Source organism: Budorcas taxicolor, chromosome 3, assembly GCF_023091745.1.
Source record: "Budorcas taxicolor isolate Tak-1 chromosome 3, Takin1.1, whole genome shotgun sequence".
NCBI classification, from domain to species: domain Eukaryota; kingdom Metazoa; phylum Chordata; class Mammalia; order Artiodactyla; family Bovidae; genus Budorcas; species Budorcas taxicolor.
Window position 1 is genome coordinate 81,978,341 of NC_068912.1, and position 21,485 is coordinate 81,999,825.

The 21,485-nt window shown below is 36.9% G+C and overlaps 2 protein-coding genes across 2 annotated transcripts in view; one reads left to right on the forward strand and one right to left on the reverse strand.

Moving 5' to 3' along the window:
* The window catches only part of EFCAB7 (EF-hand calcium binding domain 7), a 56,881-nt gene extending 38,259 nt beyond the window's left edge, over window positions 1-18,622 (reverse strand). Inside the window, exons 1-5 of the mRNA XM_052637855.1 lie at window positions 18,436-18,622; window positions 3,366-3,577; window positions 2,650-2,736; window positions 1,917-2,112; window positions 1,336-1,457 (exon numbers count right to left, since the gene is read on the reverse strand). Coding sequence (XP_052493815.1) covers window positions 1,336-1,457; window positions 1,917-2,112; window positions 2,650-2,736; window positions 3,366-3,577; window positions 18,436-18,622 — 804 coding nt within the window. The remainder of the gene's footprint in view (window positions 1-1,335; window positions 1,458-1,916; window positions 2,113-2,649; window positions 2,737-3,365; window positions 3,578-18,435) is intronic.
* Window positions 18,623-21,012: 2,390 nt separating this feature from the next.
* Window positions 21,013-21,485, forward strand: part of ITGB3BP (integrin subunit beta 3 binding protein) — a 78,487-nt gene continuing 78,014 nt past the window's right edge. Inside the window, exon 1 of the mRNA XM_052638058.1 lies at window positions 21,013-21,057. Coding sequence (XP_052494018.1) covers window positions 21,053-21,057 — 5 coding nt within the window. The 5' untranslated portion in view covers window positions 21,013-21,052. The remainder of the gene's footprint in view (window positions 21,058-21,485) is intronic.

The following is a 21,485-nucleotide window of genomic DNA, read 5'->3' on the forward strand; positions in this document are numbered from 1 at the left end:
AATTCCCTAGCAGTCCAGTGGTTAAGACTCCATGTTTTCACAGCTGAGGACTTGGGTTCAATTCCTGATCAGGGAACTAAGATCCCACAAGCTGTGTGGCAAGGCATAAATAAATATTTGTTGACTAAATGAATTAATAAATGAAATATTATGCTACTCTAACTTGGCATATTATTAATAATGAAACAGAAATCTTCATTTTTTTATTCAGTGCCCACTACACTAAAAATAGTTCGCATTGTTACCTTTTCAATGAATATTTGTTGGTGTGGGCCCAATTAATAACAGCATGAAGCACAGAAAAAGTTGGCCTTAATATAACTCACATTAATATTTAAATGCTTTACCCTCAGAGCCACATGGATGGAATAAATTTTTATTTATACTGGCTAAAATTATATTTATGTATATAATTATACCAGGTAAACAACAATTATTTAACTAAGTTGATTTCATTAGCACTTAATTTAGTCGCAAAATACAGAAAGCTTCCATCGGTGGAAAATAATATTGTTGGAACACTAAATACTGTGTGTGAACATGTTGGACACGCACACCAAATTGCTTAGGGTGTATAGATTCCTAAACAGTCTGAACAAAATTCCTTTGAGATATGTTTTTAAATTTTAATATAGAACAAATGTCACTGTCTAGCAATTTAAAGATATAAGGGACTTCAGAGTTCAATAACAAATACAGAGTTGTTATTTGAAACAAAAATGTAGCTCTTGAGAACAATCAGTTCAGTTTTCTAACAGCAGTTATAGTATGTGGTCATAACCATTTTCCCCCCTTTTACAGAGGTCCCTAGATACACATTTTTAATGTATCCTAGCAGTTTCCAGTTAATGTTTTATATTACTGTAGCTATTATTTTCTGTTGAAAGAAAACTAGTAAAGGTTGAGTCTAGAAAGGAAAAACAAAGGAAGAAGATCAATATTAACACTCTACAAATATTGACTTAGCAAAGTGACTTTGCTGTCTTTCTCTCAAAGGAACTTGATACTGAATGAATGATTTATTTATAAGAAGCACCTATTAAAAGTATTTGTTAAAACCAAAAAACTGCTTGGCAAAGTACATTCATAATCTCTTCATCAAGTTCAAAAACTGAAGAATCGTTATTTTTAAACTGAAGTCCTTTCAATACTCCTATTCATCATTAAACTTATTGGAACTGGCTTATAGGTAGAAATGCTGTGATCCCCAAAAATCCTCGAAGAATTACTCTATAAACTTTACCTATTCTCTGTGAACACTAAATAGTCATTAATAAATTTAATGTCAAATTTGTTTTCAGAAAAAGTTGTATCTATTCATTTAAAATACTATACCTTTATTGAGTGTGGCTCAATTAACTTTGAGTTTTGATTACTATCAGCACCCATGGTAACTGTTAAGGAAACAGATGTTTTGAACTGTCTGGCTGTTGCCAGTGAAGAATTCCTGGTGTCACCTGTAAGAAGTAATAGTTATTTAGTCTTACATTATGAAAAGCTGTCAATAAGAAGTCTGTTTCTAAACACAGTGTAGTATGAAAGGACTATATATTAATTTCATTTTGTTCTTCCCATTGAAATAAACTCAAAAGATTTTATATTTATAAGGCTTTAATGGCTCTTTATGATTTTAATTTATGATCTAATAATAAGATTTAATTTAGAATTTATGACCTACTAATAAGATTCTTTATTTAAATAAGCCATTTTTTGGTTTGAAATTTTAGTTTCAATAAAATATAATAAGCATAGCCAAGTCAAGTTCCACAATAAAATTTTACTTTACTAGATTTTTATAGTTAAGTGAGTCCAGAAACAGTAGCTATCAAAAGTTGGGTTTTCATTTATCACTGATAAGCTAAGACAGAAGGAAAAATTAATCTAGGATCCTTAATTCTTAACAGAAAAGTAAATACCTTTATTTGAGAATGATTCCTGATCAGTTTTTCTTATGATTCTAGGTGATGCTTTTGGTACTGGTGATGGGTCCCTTTCAGGGGACCCTTCCATGTGGCTTCCAAACTGTTGACGCCTCAGTTTACTGTCAACCTCCAATTTTTCTAGAGCCGTTTTGAGACACTGTTCATTGGTTGCCATATATAATTTACAAAACTACAGGAAACAAAAAAGTATTCCAGTGGATAAAACATTCAATCATACATTTGGGAGGAGAAAATGTACATTAGTAGGCAAGACTGATAGATGGAATATATTTCCTATTGAACTAGGTTACTCATTTTATTTTCTTGAATCAGATTGACCACCCTCAAGTGCCCTAGTGAAATGCAGCCATAATTCAATGAGGAGGCCATACCCTGAATGAAAATAAAATGTTACACAAAGAGAGGTGATTTATTATTATTTTTTTACAAGACATGTGTAGACTTGTATTTGTTCTAAATAATTTTTACGATTCTTCCACTCTTGGAAAGGCATATTTCAGAGAAGAGAGTGTGTGTTTGTGTGTGTATGCACATGCATGTACTTTAACTTGATAATATTATTTTTAATGTAGTCATCAGATTACAATTGAACTGGAGAGTAAAATTAGTACACATATATATTATTGTCAATATTTAAATGATATGCCTCTTTAAAAATACCTCTTCTATCCAGTAAGCAAATTTATGTCAGAATGAGTTTATGTACCTTGATATAGTCAAATTTGCCATCTGCATTTACATCAGCCAAGTTTATTATGGCATTTACTTCTTCTCGAGTCATCTTCTCACCTTTCTGGAAGAAAAAAGTATTTAAAGCAACATGATGATTACTTTGTCATGTATGGGGAGAATGGAAATATTAATCTTTTCTGTAAGTAAGTTTGAATATATGTTTCATTAAAAAATCTCAGAATGAGTATAATGTCAAGCAAGAATGAACCCATTACATAAAATAAAATTTCACAATTTTATTAAATTTTATAAGGTATATAAAAACTGAATTTCAGTTTACTAAATCTCAAACATATATATCATAGATTCAGTAATAACTATTAAATTTAGAGTAAGAATACTTTCTCATGTTGTACCAAGAAACAATGGTTTCTGAATCTCATTTATACTTTAGTTCTCTTTTACTTATCACATATGAACTTGTCACTGATTTACAAATTGTTCTGGCAGGAAAGAACTGCAAAGGAGCACAAGAGGATTACAACATAGGCTCAATTTTATACTTTCTCTTTTTTAAAAAAAGCATGCTTCATATAGAAGGATCCTTAAGTACTTTACAAACAATATATAAGTGATTCATTTCACCTGCCAGTGAAACAGTTATTTCTCACGTGGACTTTGGTAGCCAAAGCTAGATTCCAAGTTGTTTTGCAAAATAGGCATATTATAAAACTGTTTGACAGATCTTACCTTTGTTAGAAGTTTATAAAGATCAGTGTGTAAAATAGAGCCATTATCATTTACATCTAATTGCTTAAATGATTTTAGCAATTCTGCTTTTGAGGTTGGTTTTTCCTTTCTTAAAATTATACAAAAATCATCAAAATTCAGTTTGGCAGTTTGAGGAGTCCAATACTTATTAATGGTCTTTTGGGATGGATTCCTTCCTGCGTGCTGAAGAGCTGCCCAATAAAACAAGTATTATTTGTTACAGTAACATCTGGAATTAGTATTTTAAGTGTATTTTTTCTTTAAATCATTATACACTATAATGTTATATAAAAGTACACGCATACCAATACATTAACTTTGGTGTTGATAGTCTAGTGAAATCAATACATGCCTGACTTTCAAATATGAAAATATACATATATGTTATTATACCAGCTACAAATTCTCAATGTATTAATGCCAGCATTAAATAAGTTCTTCCCATTCTGACATTATTCCCAACTTACATAATTTAATTAATTGATAATATCTGATTTACCTCATAAGAATGCCTGGTGGAAAAAAACAGATTAAAACCAACCATTCACTTAATTGTTCTGAGGACATAAGAATAAAGAAAATGAATAATTTATTATTTTTCTGGTTCAACAAATACCTTAATTATGAGGAAATCATTAGTTTGAGAATATTACTGTCAATGTCATGATGTTTAAAATGTTCATCGTTGTTGTTCTGTCACTAAGTCACATCCAACTCTTTGCAACCCTATGGACACCAGGCCTCCCTGTCCTTCACTATCTCCTGGAGCTCGCCCGAGTTCATGTCCATTGAATTGGTGATACTATCCGAACATCTCATCTTCTGTCACTCTCTTCTCTTTTTGACTTCAATCTTTCCCAGCATAAGGGTCTTTTCCAGTGAGTCAGCTCTTCACATCAGGGGGCCAAACTATTGGAGCTTCAGATTCAGTATCAGTCCTTTCAATGCATATTCAGGACTCATTTCCTTTAGGATGGACTGGTTTGATCTCCTTGCTGTCCCAGGGACTCTCAAGAGTCTTCTCTGGCACCACAGTTCAAATGAAAGTATCAATTCTTAAGCACTCAGCCTTCTTTAAGGTCCAACTGTCACATTTGTACATGACTACTGGAAAGACTACAGCTTTGACTATATGGACATTTGTCGGCAAAGTGATTGTCTTTGCTTTTTAATATGCTATCTAGGTTTGCCATAGCTTTCCTTTCAAGAAGCAAGTGTCTTCTAATTTCACGGCTGCAGTCACCATCCACAGTGATTTTCGAGCCCAAGAAGAGAAAAATTTGTCACTACTTCCACTTTTTCCCCTCTACTCATTATGAAATGATGGAACCGGATGCCATGATCTTTGTTTTTTGAATGTTGAGTTTTAAGCCAGCTTTTTCACTCTCCTCTTTTACCCTCATCAAGAGGCTCTTAAGTTCCTCTTTACTTTCTGCCATTATGGTGGTATCATCTGCATATTCTAGGTTATTGATATTTCTCCTGGCAATCTTGATTCCAGCTTGAACTTCCTCCAGCCTGGCAATTCACAGGATGTACCCTGCATAAAAGTTAAACAAGAGAGGGACAATATACAGCCTTGTACTTCTTTCTGAATTTTAAACCAGTCAGTTATTCCATGTAAGGTTCTAACTCCTGTTTCTTGGCTTGCATACAGATTTCTCAGGAGGCAGGTAAGGTGGTCTGGTATTCCCATCTCTTTAAGAATTTTCCAAAATGTGTTGTGATCCACACAAATGTTTTTGTATAGTCAAAGAAACAGCAGTAGGTGTTTTTCTGGAATTCCCTTGCTTTCTCTACAATCCATTAGATGTTGGCAATTTGATCTCTGGTTCCTCTGCCTTTTCTAAACCTAGCCTGTACATCTTGAAGTTTTTAATTCAAGTACTGCTGAAGTAGCTTGAAGGATTTTAAAAGTAACCTTACCAGCATGGGAAGTGAATGCGATTGTTTGATAGTCTGAACATTCTTTAGCACTGCCCTTCTTTGGCATTGGGATGAAAACTGACCTTTTCCAGTCTTGTGGCCACTGACAAGTTTTCCAAATTTGCTGACATATTGAGTGCAGCACTTTAACAGCATCATCTTTAAGGATTTGAAACAGTTCAGCTGGAATTCCACCAATTCTACTAGCTTTGTTGGTAGTAATCTTCCTAAGGCACACTTGACTTAAGACTCCAGGATGTCTGGCTCTAGGTGAGTGACCAAACCATCATGGTTATGATGGGTCATTAAGACCTTTTTTGACAGTTCTGTGTATTCTTGCCACCTCTTCTTAAATTGTTCTGCCTCTGTTAGGTCCTTTACGTTTCTGTCTGTTATCATGCCCCTCCTTGCATGAAATGTTCCTTTGAGATTTCCAATTTTCTTGAAGAGACGTCTAATTTTTCCCATTCTATTAGCTTCCTCTGTTTCTTTGCACTGTTCATTTAAGAAGCCCTCCTCTCTCCTTGCTATTCTCTGAAATTCTGCATTCAGTTGGGTATACCCTCCCCTTTCTCCTTTGCGTTTCGCTTCTCTTCTTTCCCCAGCCATTTCCTCAGACAAACACTTTGCCTTCTTACATTTCTTTGGGATGGTTTTGGTCACTGTCTCCTGTACAATGTTACAAACCTCCGTCCATAGTTCTTTAGGTACTCTGTCTACCAGATCTAACCCCCTGAATCTATTCACCACCTCTACTGTATAATCATAAGGGATTTGATTTATGGGGGCATGATTTAGGTCATACCTGAAGGACTCAGTGGTTTTCCTCACTTTCTTTAGTTTAAGCCTGAATTTTGCTATAAGGAGCTGATGATTCGAGACACAGTCAGCTCCAGGTCTTGTTTTTGCTAACTGTATAGAGTTTCCTGTCTTTGGCTGCAAACAATGTAACCAATCTAATTTTGGCATTGACCATTTGGTGATGTCCTTATGTAGAGTTGTCTCTTGTGTTGTTGGAAAAGGGTGTTTTTTCTGTCCAGCTCTGTGAAAATGGATGTATAAGTCTTTCCCACAAGTGGCAGCTCAAATGCTTGTTGGTATCTTCAATAATAAAATACTTTTTAAATGTACTATTAAGTTGTTTAAAAGAACAACTTTCTCAGAATAAAATTATGCCAAAATATGTACTAGTTATACATTTCCATATCTAAGAAATAGGTAAAGTTTAGTAAATACTAATCTAACTTTAGTCTTTAGTTTTAGAATTGGAGCTCATTATTAAGTCCAATAACAATGAAAGGGAGAAGGGAGTGGCAGAGGATGAGATGGTTGGATAGCATCACCGACTCAATGAACATGAATGTGAGCAAACTCCAGGAGATAGCAGAGGACAGAGGAGCCTGGCATGCTGCAGCCCACAAGGTCCTCAAGAGTTGTACACAACTTAGCTACTGAACAACAACAATGACAACAAACAGTGAAAAAACTGTGCAACTGTAGATGGTTAAAGGTTTACACCAAAATACTGACCTTTTGCCAGGGTTTATTTTAAGCTTTGACGTGAGTTTATAACACCTATATTACTGGTAAGTTGGGAGGACAAAAAGAAACTTTGGGGAAAGAAAAAGAAACTGCTTTATCCTATTTTGAAATGGAATGTCAAAGCACTTGGTATGTACATAAGAGGTGGACAGATACCAATGAAATGCACAATAGTTAAGAAAGAGACATCACTGGTTCACAAAACCAGTTTTTTAAAATCTAGATTATCTGAAAGCTATCATTGCAACTTTACAGACTATTCTACAATAAAACCAAAAGCTGAAAAGGTAAGCATTGCATTATTATCCTCCCAGATAATTCTGTAAGACTGGTAGCACCTGAGTAATACATACTCATTGATTTATTAACACAAACCAAATGCCACCGCTTTTGAACTTTGGTGTTGGAGAAGACACTTGAGAGTCCCTTGGACTGCAAGGAGATCCAACCAGTCCATTCTGAAGGAGATCAACCCTGGGATTTCTTTGGAAGGAATGATGCTAAAGCTGAAGCTCCAATACTTTGGCCACCTCATGCGAAGACCTGACTCATTGGAAAAGACTCTGATGCTGGGAGGGATTGGGGGCAGGAGGAGAAGGGGATGACCGAGGATGAGATGGCTGGATGGCATCACGGACTCAATGGACGTGAGTCTGAGTGAACTCCGGGAGTTGGTGATGGACAGGGAGGCCTGGCGTGCTGCGATTCATGGGGTCGCAAAGAGTCGGACATGACTGAGCGACTGAACTGAACTGAACTGAAATGTCACAGTAGCAGAAGGCATGTTAAACTTTTAAACTTAGTAAATTCATGATCTCAATCAACTTTCAAAAGCACAGAAAAAACTCAAATTATAATTTATAATAAAATATAAATTGCAATGAATTGAAATTTTATATTTCCTAAACTGCACTTCCTCAAATCTAAGACCTTGTTGCAAAAATACGTCAGATTTTTATTTCAGGAAACTGCTTCTGAGGTTGATAAAATAACTCAGTTTCTCTACTCATAAAGTTATTTGCCTTGATGAAATTGACATGAATGTAATATTATCTGGTATTTCTGTTTACCACCCTTCTCAAGACTAAAGACCACCACGTCATTTGACACATCTAGTAAGGACCAAATTCACTGGTTTGTGGGATATCTGCAACCAGAAGAGTTTAAAATATAATGGAAAACTCAACCATACAAAATCATGGGATGCATAAAAAGCAGTTATCAGATAAAACTAAAAGCTGGTTCTTTGAGAAGATAAATAAAACTGACAAACCTTTAGCCAGACTTATCAAGAAAAAAAAGAGAGAAGAATCAAATCAACAAAATTAGAAATGAAAAAGGAGAGGTTATAACTGACAATGCAGAGGTACAAAGGATTATATAAGACTTTTATGAACAACTCTATGGCAATAAAATGGATAACCTGGAAGAAATGGACAGATTCTTAGAAAAATTCAATCTTCCAAGACTGAACCAGTAAGAAATAGAAATGATGAACAACCCAAATACAAGCACTGAATTGAGACTGTGATTAAAAAAATCTCCCCAAAAATAAAAGCCCAGTACCAGGTGGTTTCATACGAGAATTCTATCAAACATTTAGAGAAGAGCTAATGCCTATTCTTTTAAAACTCCTTCAAAAAATTGCAGAGGAAGGAACACTTTCAAACTCATTCTACGAGGCCACCTTCACCCTGATACCAAAACCAGACAAAGACAACACACAGAAAGAAAACTACAGGCCAACATCACTGACGAACATAGATGCAAAAATCCTCAACAAAATTTTAGCAAACAGAATTCAGCAACACATGAAAAAGCTCGTACACCATGATCAAGTTGGGTTTATTCCAGGGACGTAAGGATTCTTCAATATAAACAAATCAATCAATGTGATACACCATATTAACAAACTGAAAGATAAAAAACATATGATAATCTCAATAGATGTAGAAAAAGCCTTTGACAAAATTCAGCACCCATTTATAATTAAAACTTCAAAAAATGGGCATAGAAGGAACCTACCTCAACACAGTAAAGGCCATATATGATAAGCTACAGCAAACATTATTCTCAATGGTAAAAAACTGAAAGCATTCCCCCTAAGATCAGGAACAAGACAAGGGTGTCCACTTTCACCACTATTATTCAACATAGTTCTGGAAGTCCTAGCTACCACAATCAGAGAAGAAAAAGAAATAAAAGGAATCCAGATTGGAAAAGAAGTAGTAAAGCTCTCACTGTTTGCAGATGACATGATACTGTACACAGAAAACCCTAAAGACAGTATCAGAAAATTACTAGAACTAATCAGTGAATTTAGCAAAGTTGCAAGATACAAAATCAATTCACAGATATCACTTGCATTTCTATATGCTAACAACGAAAAATCAGAAAGAGAAATAAGGAATCAATCCCATCCACCATTGCAACAAAAAGAATAAAATATCTAGGAATAAACTTACCTAAGGAGACAAGAGAACTGTACACAGAAAATTATAACACACTACTGAAAGAAAACAAAGATGACATAAACAGATGTAGAGATATTCCATGTTTCTGGGTAGGAAGAATCAATACTGTGAAAATAACTTTACTACCAAATGCAATCTACAGATTCAGTGTGATCCCTATCAAATTACCAATGGCATTTTTCACAGAACTAGAACAAAAAATTTCACAATTCATATGGAAACAAAAAAGACCCCGAGTAACCAAAGCAGTCTTGAGAAAGAAGAATGGAGCTGGAGGAATCAATCTTCCTGACTTCAGATTACACTACAAAGATATAGTCGTCAAGACAGTATGGTACTTGCAGAAAAGCAGAAATATAGACCAATGGAACAAGACAGAAAGCCCAGAAATAAACCCATGCACCTACGGGTGCCTTATTTTTGACAAAGGAGGCTAGAATATAAAATGAGGCAAAGACAGCCTCTTCAATGAACAGTGCTGGGAAAACTGGATAGCTACATGTAAAAGAATGAAATTAGAACACTTCCTAACACCATACACAAAGATAAACTCAAGTGGATTAAAGACCTAAATGTAAAACAAGAAACTATAAAACTCTTAGAGGAAACATAGGCAGAACACTGATGACATAAATCAAAGCAAGATCCTCTATGACACACATCCTAGAGTAATGGAAATAAAAGCAAAAGTAAACAAGTGGGACCTGATTAAACTTAAAAGCTTTTGCACAGCAAAGGAAACTATAAACAAGGTGAAAAGACAACCCTCAGAATGGGAGAAAATAATTGCAAATGAAACAACGACAAAGGATTAATTTCCAAAATATACAAGTAGCTCATACAACTTAACACCAGAAAAACAAACAACCCTATCAAAAAGTGGGAAAAAGACCTAAACAGACATTTCTCCAAAGATGACATAGAGATGGTTAACAAACACATGAAAAGATGCTCAACATCACTCATTATTAGAGAAATGCAAATCAAAACTACAATGAGGTATCACCTCACAGCAGTCAGAATGGCCCCCATCAAAAAGTTTACAAACAATAAATGCTGGGGAGGGTGTGGAGAAAAGATCTGTTGCACTGTTGGTGGGAATGTAAATTGATACAGCCACTATGAAAGATGGTATGGAGATTCCTTAAAAAGCTAGGAATAAAACCACCACATGACTGAGCACTCCCACTCCTAGGCATATACCCTCAGGAAACCAAAACTGAAAAAGACACATGTATCCCATTGTTCATTGCAGCACTATTTACGATAGCTAGAACATGGAAGCAACCTAGATGTCCACTGACAGATGAATGGATAAAGAAGTTGTGGTACATATACATAATGGAATATTACTCAGCCATAAAAAGGAACACATCTGAGTCAGTTCTAATGAGGTGGACAAACCTAGAACCTATTATATAGAGTGAAATAACTCAGAAAGAAAGATAAATATTGTATTCTAATGCATATATATGGAATCTAGAAAAATGGTACTGAAGAATTTATTTACAGGGCAGCAATAAAGAAACAGACATAGAGAACAGACTTACGGACATGGGGAGGGGGGAGGGGAGGGTGAGATGTATGGAAAGAGTAACATAGAAACTTATATTACCATATGTAAAATAGATAGCCAATTGGAATTTTCTGTATGGCTCAGGAAACTCAACCAGGGGCTTTGTATCAACCTGGGTGGGTGGGATGGGGAAGGAGATGGGACGGAGGTTCAAAAGGGAGGAGATATATGCATACCTATGGCTGATTCATGTTGAGGTTCGACAGAAAACAACAAAAATCTGTAAAACAATTACCCTTCAATTAAAAAATCAATAACTTTTTTTAAAAAAAGCAGTTATTAGAGGGAAATTCATATGAGGGAAGCAATATGACCTTCCTCACAAAACAAGAAAAATCTCAAATAAATAACCTATCACTTAAAAGAATTAGAGAAAGAAGAACAAATAATATCTAAAGTCAGCAAAAAGAAGAAAGTAATAGAGATCAGAAAGGAAATAAAAGAGATTAAAAAAATAGAAAAAGTAAAAGAAAAGAAAACAAAACAAAACAAAATCTGGTTCTTTGAATGGATAAACAAGATTGACAAACCTCTGGCCAGGCTCACCAAGAAGGAGAGAGAACACTAATAAATAAAATAAGAAACGAAAAAAAGAGACATAACAACTGATACCTCACCATAAGGGAATAATCATATGAAAACAAATTTGACAACCAAAGAGAAATGGACAAGTTTCTTGTCCTAGAAACCTGTACGTTTACTGGAAACAAAAAGCCACCAAAATTGAACCACAAAGAAATAGATTTTTTTTTTTAAGAAGAAGAAACATATAATTTGAACAATGTGAAAAGATCGATCACTAGAATTGAAATAGATTTTTTAATTTAAAGGGGGCTTTCCTTGTGGCTCAGCTGGTAAAGAATCTGCCAGCAATGCGGGAGCCCTGGGTTCAACCCCTGGGTTGAAAAGATCGCCTGGAGAAGGAAAAGGCTACCCATTCCAGTATTCTGGCCTGGAGAATTCCATGGACTGTATAGTCCGTGGGGTCGCAAAGAGTTGGACAGGACTGAGCAACTTTCACTTTCACTTTGTAACTTAAAAAAGTCCCCACAAACAAAAGTCTATAAGACCAGATGACTTTACAGGGAATTCTACCAAACATACACACAAGAACTTATACTGACCCTTCTCAAACTCTTTGAAAAAGTTAAAGAGGGGGGAACACTCTCAAGGACATTTGATGAAGCCACCATCACTCTGCTACCAAAACCAGACAAAGACATCACCAAAAAAGAAAACTACAGGCCAAAATCTCTGATGAGTACAGATTCAAAAATTCTCAACAGAATATTAGTACACCAAATCCAACAACATAGGAGAAAGATCATACACCGTGCCCAACCGGGATTCATTCCAAGTTCACAAGGATGGTTCAACACACGCAAATCAGTCAAGTTTGTTTCTGATACATCACATAAACAAAAGTCAAAAACCACATGATCATCTCTGCCGGGGTCCAGCCCCAGTGGGTCCAGGGAATTCGAAGGTGGGGACGGTGTCGGCGTCCTTGGAAAAATACATATTTGATTACAGATATATAGAGAGATTAGAAACTGATAGTGTAGTAGGAAGATTAGTGGAGAAAAAGAGGCTGAATAACTTGGTCTACGTGGAATAGCATCCAAGCTCCAGATGGGAATTCAGCCAGAAAAACAGGAAGCAAGAAAGAAACGACATGGGGGCATCAGTCTTTCTGGAAACTGATCCGATTTCTTTATTTTGGGGTTTGCTTATATACCTTTTGTTACACATAGGGATGAATACAGAGTCACGCGGGGGTCAGCAGTCCTGACCTTTATCAAAATCAGGTGCTTCACATAAGAAGGTCTTAGGGATTTTATGATCCTTTCTGATAACCAAAAACTTTTTCCAAGGGTGTTTTTTCTTAAACCAGACACCACCCTCCAAATAAAGTTACATTCCTATACGGTGAGGGTGTAGTGAGTTACAATCAAGAAAGGAATTTATTTAACCCAAGGTTAACATGATTAATCTTAAAGGTTAATACTTATTTCTCCTATATGCTTAAAGGTTAATACTTATTTCTCCTATATGTTAGTTATATTCGTTATAAGGGCAGGGAACATGGAGATTTAGCAGCAAACATCAGCCCAACAAATGAAAATCCTTTCACCAATGTTCCCCTTAAGATCTATTTAGTCTTAAGATAGTGATAAAGTTACATTTTTACATAGCAAGGACACAGCGATTTATAACAAAGTACAGTGATCTACTACAAAAGAGAAAATTCATTAACTCAAAAAGCCTAGTATTGCTAACATCAAAAACTACTATATTTCCTTTTCTATATTCCAAATACATTGATTAATATATTTCCAGGTGCCTAAGGATATGGAGGCCTGGCAGCAATCATTGACTCAACAATGAGAAAAGCCCTATGCTAATTAAGACTCTCAAAATACTCCAAAACTCTCTGTGCTGTTTATGGTTGAGAGGTAGTAAACAATCATGTGCATAGCAGCAGGAGTATGGATAATCCTGTCACACAAGCTAGTCTGTCAGCAGAGAGGTTTGACCTGAGAAACCCTTGTCCCACCCAGGGCAGGGAATTAGCAGCAATTATTGACACAACAAATGAAAAACCCTTCACCAATATAATTCCTAACCAACCCACTATACTAATAATTTCTAACTCCCCAAAAGAATTTGCCTTTAGTAAGTCTAAAACATCTCGTGTCTCTCCGATTGGGAGGCTGTAAACAATCACATGTGGCCAGATGAACCTATACAGGTGGGCTAGATAACCTTCAGAGGAGTCCGTAAGCTGAAACACTCTTGTCACGCCCAGGAATTTTTATTGACTTGGAGCTGCAAGTTAACTCCTTCTCTGAGAGAAATGGTTATGGGGGAGAGCCCCCCGTAAAGTCAGACGTGTAGGTGAGGGCATAAAACAGACTCTGGTTTTGGGGTAGATGCTCGGGAACAGGGGGTTTCCTGAGGCTTGATCATGCCTTTGCATATGCCAAGCCTCCTTCCTCATGACCTTTGCCATGGGCAGAGTTCCTCACGCTGGCCCCCGGCAATCTCAGTAGATGTAGAAAAAGCATTTGAAAAAATTCAACATTCCTTCATGATAAAAACTCTTACCAAAGTGGGTATAGAGGGGACATATCTCAAAATAGTACATGCTATTTATGACAAACCCACAGTTCATATAATACTCAATGGTAAAAAGTTGAAAGTCTTTCTGCTAAAATCTGGAACACGACAAGGATGTCCACACTCACCATTTCTCTTCAACATAGTATTGGAAGTCCTAGCCACAGCAATCAAACAAGAAAAAGGAACAAAAGGTAGCCAAGTTATACGAGAAGAGGTAAAATTGTCATTACATGCCAATGATATGATACTATAAACAGACAATCCTAAAGACATCATACAAAAACTACAAGAACTGATAAATGAATTCAGCAAGGTAGCAGGATACAAGATTAACATACAGAAATTGGTTGCTTTCTGTACATCAGTGATGAAATATCAGAAAGGGAATGAAAAAAACAATACCTTTTAAAATCACAACCCCCAAAATAAAATACTTAGGAATAAGCCTCACCAAGGAAGTGAAAAACACATATGCTAAAAACTATAAAATATTAATAAAGGAAACTGAAGATGATTTCAAGAAATGGAAAGATATCCCATGCTCTTGGACTGGAAGAATACTGTTAAAATGGCCATACTACCCAAAGCAATCTACAGATTCAATGCAATCCCTATCAAATTACTCATGACAGTTTTCACAGAACTAGAACAAATAATCCAAAAATTCATATGGAACCATAAAAGACCCAGAATTGCCAAAGCAATCCTGAAGAAAAAGAACAAAGCAGGAAGTACAACCATCCCAGAGTCGAGAAAATACTACAAAATTATAGTAGTCAAAACAATGTGGTAATGGTACAAATACAGACTATGGGCCAATAGAACAGAATAGACAGCCCAGAAATGAACCCAAACACCTACTGTCAGTGAATCTTCAACAAAGGAAGCAAGACTATACAATGTGAAAAAGACAGTCTCTTCAGCAAGTGGTTTTGGGAAAACTGGATAACTGCATGTAAATCAATAAAGTTAGAATATACCCTTGCATTATACACAAAAATAAACTCAAAATAGCTTAAAGACTCAAACATAAGACACGACTCTCCTACAAGAGAACATAGACAAAACATTCTCTGACATAAATCATACCAATGTTTTCTTAGGTCAGTCTCCCAAGGCAATAGAAATAAAAACAAAACTAAACAAATGGGACTTAAAGTTACAATCTTTTTCACAGCAAAGGAAACCACAAACAAAATGAAAAAATAACATACAGAATGGGAGAAAATATTTGTAAACAACATGACTGATAAGGGCTTAATTTCCAAATTATACAAATAGCTCATAGAACTCAACAACAATAACAAAAAACAACCCAATTGAAAAATGAGCAGAAGATCTAGAGACATTTCTCCAAAGACATACAGATGGCCAATAGTCACAAGAAAAGATCCTCAGCATTGCCAATTATTAGTGATCTGCAAATCAAAACTACAATGAGGTACCACCTCACACTGGTTAGAATGGCCATCATTAGAAAATTTACAAATAACAAATGCTGAGATGGTATGGAGAATAGGGAACCCTCCTACACAGTTGGTGGGAATGTAACATTTGTATAGCCACCATGGAAAACAGTTAGGAGGTTCCTCAGAAAACTAAAAACAGAATTACCATATGACTCAGCAAACCCACTTCTGGGCATATAGTCAGACAAAACTATAATTCAAAATGGTACATGCACCCCTATGTTCACAACACCACTATTCACAATAGCGAAGATACAGAAACAACCTAAATGTCCATCAACAGATGAATAGATAAAAAAGACGTGATACATAAATACAATGGAATACTACTCAGCCATAAAAAAGAACAAAATAGTGCCATTTGCAGCAACATCGATGCAATTAGAGATTATCATACTAAGAGAAGTCAGTCAGAAAGAGAAAGACAAATACCATATAATATCACTTATATGTAGAATCTAAAATACAACTGAACCTATCTATAAAATAGAAACAGGACCACAGACATAGAGAATAGACTGGTGGTTGCCAAGGTGAAGAAGGGTGGGAGGGGTTGGATTTGGAGTCTGAGACTAGTAAATGCAAACTGGTATATATACAATGATAAACAACAAAGTCCTACTGTATAGTATAGGGAACTATATTCAGTATCCTGTTATAAGCCATAATGGAAAAGAATATAAAAGAATGTATAGATAGATAGATAGATATAGATATGCTAATGGTAAGTCACTTCAGTTGTGTCCAACTCTGTGCGACCCCATAGATGGCAGCCCACCAGGCTCCCCCATCCCTGGGATTCTCCAGGCAAGAACCCTGGGGTGGGTTGCCATTTCCATCTCCAATGCATGAAAGTGAAAAGTGAAAGTGAAGTCACTCAGTCGTGTCCGACCCTCAGCAACCCCGTGGACTGCAGCCTTCCAGGCTCCTCTGTCCATGGGATTTTCCAGGCAAGAGTACTAGGGTGGGGTACCATTGCCTTCTTTGAGATATAGATATCTGTATAATTGAGTCATTTTGTTGTACAGCAGTAATTAACATTGTAATTCAAACATACTTTAATTAAAAATTTAACAATAAAATATGGAGGTTAAAGCGTCTGCCTCCAATGCGGGAGACCTGGGTTCGATCCCTGGGTCGGGAAGATCCCCTGGAGAAGGAAATGGCAATCCACTCCAGTATTCTTGCCTGGAGAATCCCATGGACGGAGAAGCCTAGTAGGTTACAGTCCACGGGGTCGCAAAGAGTTGGGACATGACTGAGCGACTTTACCTTACCTTATCTTACCTTATAACGAAAAGAAGTAAAAACAAAAGACCAACTCTCTGAAACCCTCATCCCTAAAAAACAGAACAAAACCCCAAATTCTTTTCTTTTAAATTTCACTTATTTTTTAATACTGCCCTTTTGTAATCATTCAATACATATCCATGTGGATATATGTGCACATATATATAAATACATATATATCCTTTACATTTTCTCCAGTGTAGGTCGAATTTAGACTAATGATTCAGTTGTCAAAAGCATTTTAATCTATTATAATAAATCTTAAAATGCCAATGTAAGAATTTAAAAAACATTTTAAACCAAATAATTGGTGGAAGCTTTAAAAAAAAGAAAACTAAGATCATGGCACACGGTCCCATCACTTCATGGCAAATAGATGGGGAAACAATGGAAACAGTGACAGACTTTATTTTTTGTGGCTCCAAAATCACTGCAGATGGTGACTGCAGCCAAGAAATTAAGACACTTGCTCCTTGGAAAAAAGCTTTGACAAACCTAGACATCATATTAAAAAGCAGAGACGTTACTTTGTCAACAAAGGTCTATCTAGTCAAAGCTATGGTTTTTCCAGTAGTCATATATGGATGTGAGAGTTGGACTATAAAGAAAGCTGAGCACCAAAGAGCTGATGCTTTTGAACTGTGGTGTTGGAGAAGATCCAACCAGTCCATCCTAAAGGAAATCAGTCCTGAATATTCATTGGAAGGACTAATGTTGAGGCTGAAACTCCAATACTTTGGCCACCTGATGCAAAGAACTGACTCACTGGAAAAGACAGAGGATGAGACGGTTGGATGACATCACTGACTTGATGGACATGGGTTTGAGAAAGCTCCGGGAGTTGGTGATGGACAGGGAAGCTTGGCATGCTGCAGTCCATGGGGTTGCAAAGAGTTGGACACGACTGAGCCACTGAACTGAACTGAACCGAATCCATACAAACATTGTAAGTTTTATTTCGAAGCTCCTGGATTATGTGAGGGCTTTCCTGGTGGCTCAGATGGTAAAGCGTCTGCCTGCAATGCAGGAGACCTGGGTTCAATCCCTGGGTCAGGAAGGTCCCCTGGAAAAGGAAATGGCAACCCACTCTAGTATTCTTGCTTGGAAAATTCCATGGACAGAGGAGCCTGGTAGGTACATCCAACCATCAAACCTGGATTATGTAGCTATATAAAATGACATAATACGGGCTTCCTTGGTGGCTCAGTAGTAAAGAATTTGCCTGCCAATACAGGAGACATGGGTTCAATTACTGGTCCAGGAAGATCCCACATGCTACCTGGCAACTGAACCTATGTGCCACAACTATTGAGCCTGTGCTCCAGAGCCCAGGAACCACAGTCACTGAAGTCCTGCACCCTACGGCCCATGCTCTGCAACAAGAGAAGCCACTGCAATGAGAAGTCCATGCACTCCAACTAGAGAGTAGCTCCGTCTCATCACTAGAGAAAGCCCGTGCAGAGCAAGGAAGACCCAGCACAGCCAAAAATAAATAAATAAATAAAATTAGAATGGCACAATAGCATAATGTAGTTCTACCGCTCAAGCTTAATTAAGTAACTGGAATGATTCAACAATGTAATTCTAATTGGAGTCTTTCTGATCTATTAACTTTCAGCAAATAAGGAAAATTTAGTCAAAAAAATTACCTAAGTAAAGTTGATCTTTAGAAATAATGTTATCTAAACTGCTTTTGAAAACAGTTAAGTAGGCAGCTCTACAATTCATATAAAATATCTCCTCTTCAGTTAGCAGAAATTTCTTTGATCGAGGACTCTCTGAATGCGTTGGTTTCTGACCCGAGAAAGCCGCATCACTTCCTGGACTGATGGCCATTCTATTAAAAAATAATTTAAAATTTTGTTTTAGTCACTGTTGGTCCTAAAATGAAAATGTCACTTTGCCTTTCAAATGGTGGTGGTGGGGGCGGGGAATCAAGACACGAAGGTTTTTATATGTGGAAAAATGATGTACATTATAATATGCATATGGTTATACTATCATGTAAAACTAGAATAAGTTTTTGGCAGTTGACTTCTAAATATATTATATATATATAATATATATATGAGAACCCAAAGAACAAAGCTAAAACAAAGATGTAACATAAATACAAAAGAAGACTCATAGGGCAAAGGAAAAGCACGCATTTATTCTCTCAAAATTAGAGGACAGTCAGTTGAGACTCTTCATAGGATTGTGATGAGGATTAATTAAACTAACACATTTGAAGCATACAGAACAGTGCCAGGCACATAATAGATGCTAAATAAACTATAGAGTGAAACTCCACCATAATAATTTGAATATAATGTGATTGGCAGTTGGCATTCACCTCCATGGCAGCATCAACCACGTCATTTCACTAACATCTCAATACTGCAGCCCCACATTTTAAATGACTGAATTTTTAAAATCCCATGTATAGCATTATCCTGTGGTTTTACTGTATTCTATTACCATCAATAATAATGTTAATAATAACAATAATTTGGGGGTTTATACAGCACCTCTGCTCATAAGAGTTTAAAGAACTGTCATACATCTTGATATATACCTACTACAGTGGTCAGGTACTTTCTGAACCTGTTACAGATAGGAAAATTGAGAGAGATCTCACCCAGCTAAGAGTAAGTAGTAAAAGCATATAAATTTCGGTAACAGTTTCTTCTTTTTTAATGTGATAAAAGGTTTCTCCTGCAACAGTTACTATAAGACACTAAATTGTGCTGGTGGTCTAACAGCTTCCAACATTATTTTACCCAGCTTTGACTTCTAAAAATACTTTTCAACCTAATAAATTGAATATTTCTAGTTCAACAATAAGACGACACAGGTAGGGTCCCCTTCAGGACTCATTGGATTCTTACTCAGGAGGCCTAAATCACTAACACCTTCTTGAATTATATAGGTCTTTTACACTTGGGAAAGAAAGATAATAATCGCTTATCATGGATGAAGTACCCTACAGACCGCCTGCCTGACACTTTCATCTTACACCAGAGTTAGAAGGACCCCACAGGGATGTGGTGTCACAGTCTGGTTACTGCAAATTGGTATCACTATAATTCAGCATCACAGTTTTTAAACACATATGCGGACACCCGTATCTTCACAAATGTGAAAGAAATCTGTTCCAATAAGGAAAGGAGAATGAACGTTCATTTTGAAGCCAGCAACTTAGAAATTTAAGGTTTTGTGTGTATGCGTTTTTTTAGATTGTCCTCAACTGTTCTTTCCAAATAAACAGACCCTCTCAAATGGAAATCCCACGGCAAAAATGTTCTAGAATTCTTCCCCACCCCCTAACCTCCCGTAACATGAAACTAAACTGAAGCATAATTAAATATATAATTCAGCCCCTCAGGCTTGGAAACCTGCATTTAAAACTTCAGCTGGAGACCAAGACAGGGGGCCTAGAGAGTACACTGCAGCAAATGCTCCATAAATAACCAGCCACACAATAGCAAGAAAAATTAACTGTTAACAAGCGCCTAAGGCTTCTAGAGGGCTAAGTGAAAACAGAGGGTCATCTAGCCACCGTCCCTACACTGTAAAATACGTTCAGGGCTGATCTCGGGCAACATCTCTCTATTTTTTGTATTACTCTGGGAATAAAATCGCATTTATATGTACATTTTAAGTACAGACATGGAGCAAGGCTACGTATGACAAAGAAGTAAAAGATGCGGGTGGAGAAAAGGAAGCCGAACAGTGAGGGACGGAGCGGGCAAAGAGAGAGACAGCGAGCTGCTTGCTACCTAACTGCAGGTCACAAACGAGCGAGCGTAGCCAATTCTCCTCAAAGCCTCCGCAATCCTCTCACCGCAGCAGGACAGTCCTCGGCCTTATTTCAATTACCATGGAAACTGCACCTCCCCGCCACCGGAAACAAGATACGGAGCACCTCCCTAAATGGTCCGGCTAGAAATCTGCGGATACTTATTCCGGAGTGAACAGAGATGGCTCTGTCTCTTTTTCCTGGGGGCCTTCTTGTCAGAATCCTGAAAGAGGGCCGTGCGTTGCCCTGGCAGGGGCTGAGTGCTGTCTATGTGTTGACTCTCCTCCCCTCTTACTGGCATACCTTGGGATCCCTTGTCGCTGGAGGAATGTTTCCGGCGGGCTGCTTTGAGTGTAGCACAGCGTCGAGTGACCATTCGCCCGCGGTTTTCAGGTTTCAGAGTTTCTCTTGGAAGGTTCTCTGTTTACGAGAGGAGTTGTTTAGTGATTTTATCCGGCGACGGAGGTGCGTTCCTGAAAGTCAAAATGCCGTAAGTATCTGTTCCTTCGGGTGTTGCTGTGTTTGAGTACCTCTGTGAGCAAGACGAGTAGATATTTTGTGGCCCAGTAACCTTTTCCGTTGTCTTTTTCAGAGAGTAAATTTGTCTCTCTCTCCGACTGTTACTGGTGCTTGGTGCCCCAACCCAACTCTGCTTCTCTTCCTTTCAGTTTTACTTATCTGGTAGTATTTCTTCACTTTAATTCTGATTCTCCAAGGCTTTTGACAGATTTTATAGGCTATGGGCTATATTTAGTGCTGTATTGCTTGAAATAACTTCAAATATGTTTAACATACCGAGAACAGGACAGCGTACATTGCAAAACGCCATATAATTTGATAAAGCCCCTTAATGTCTAGATTAGTGTGGTTAAGTTCCTATAAACTTGCAGAGCTCATGAACTGGGTCCCAAGAGAACT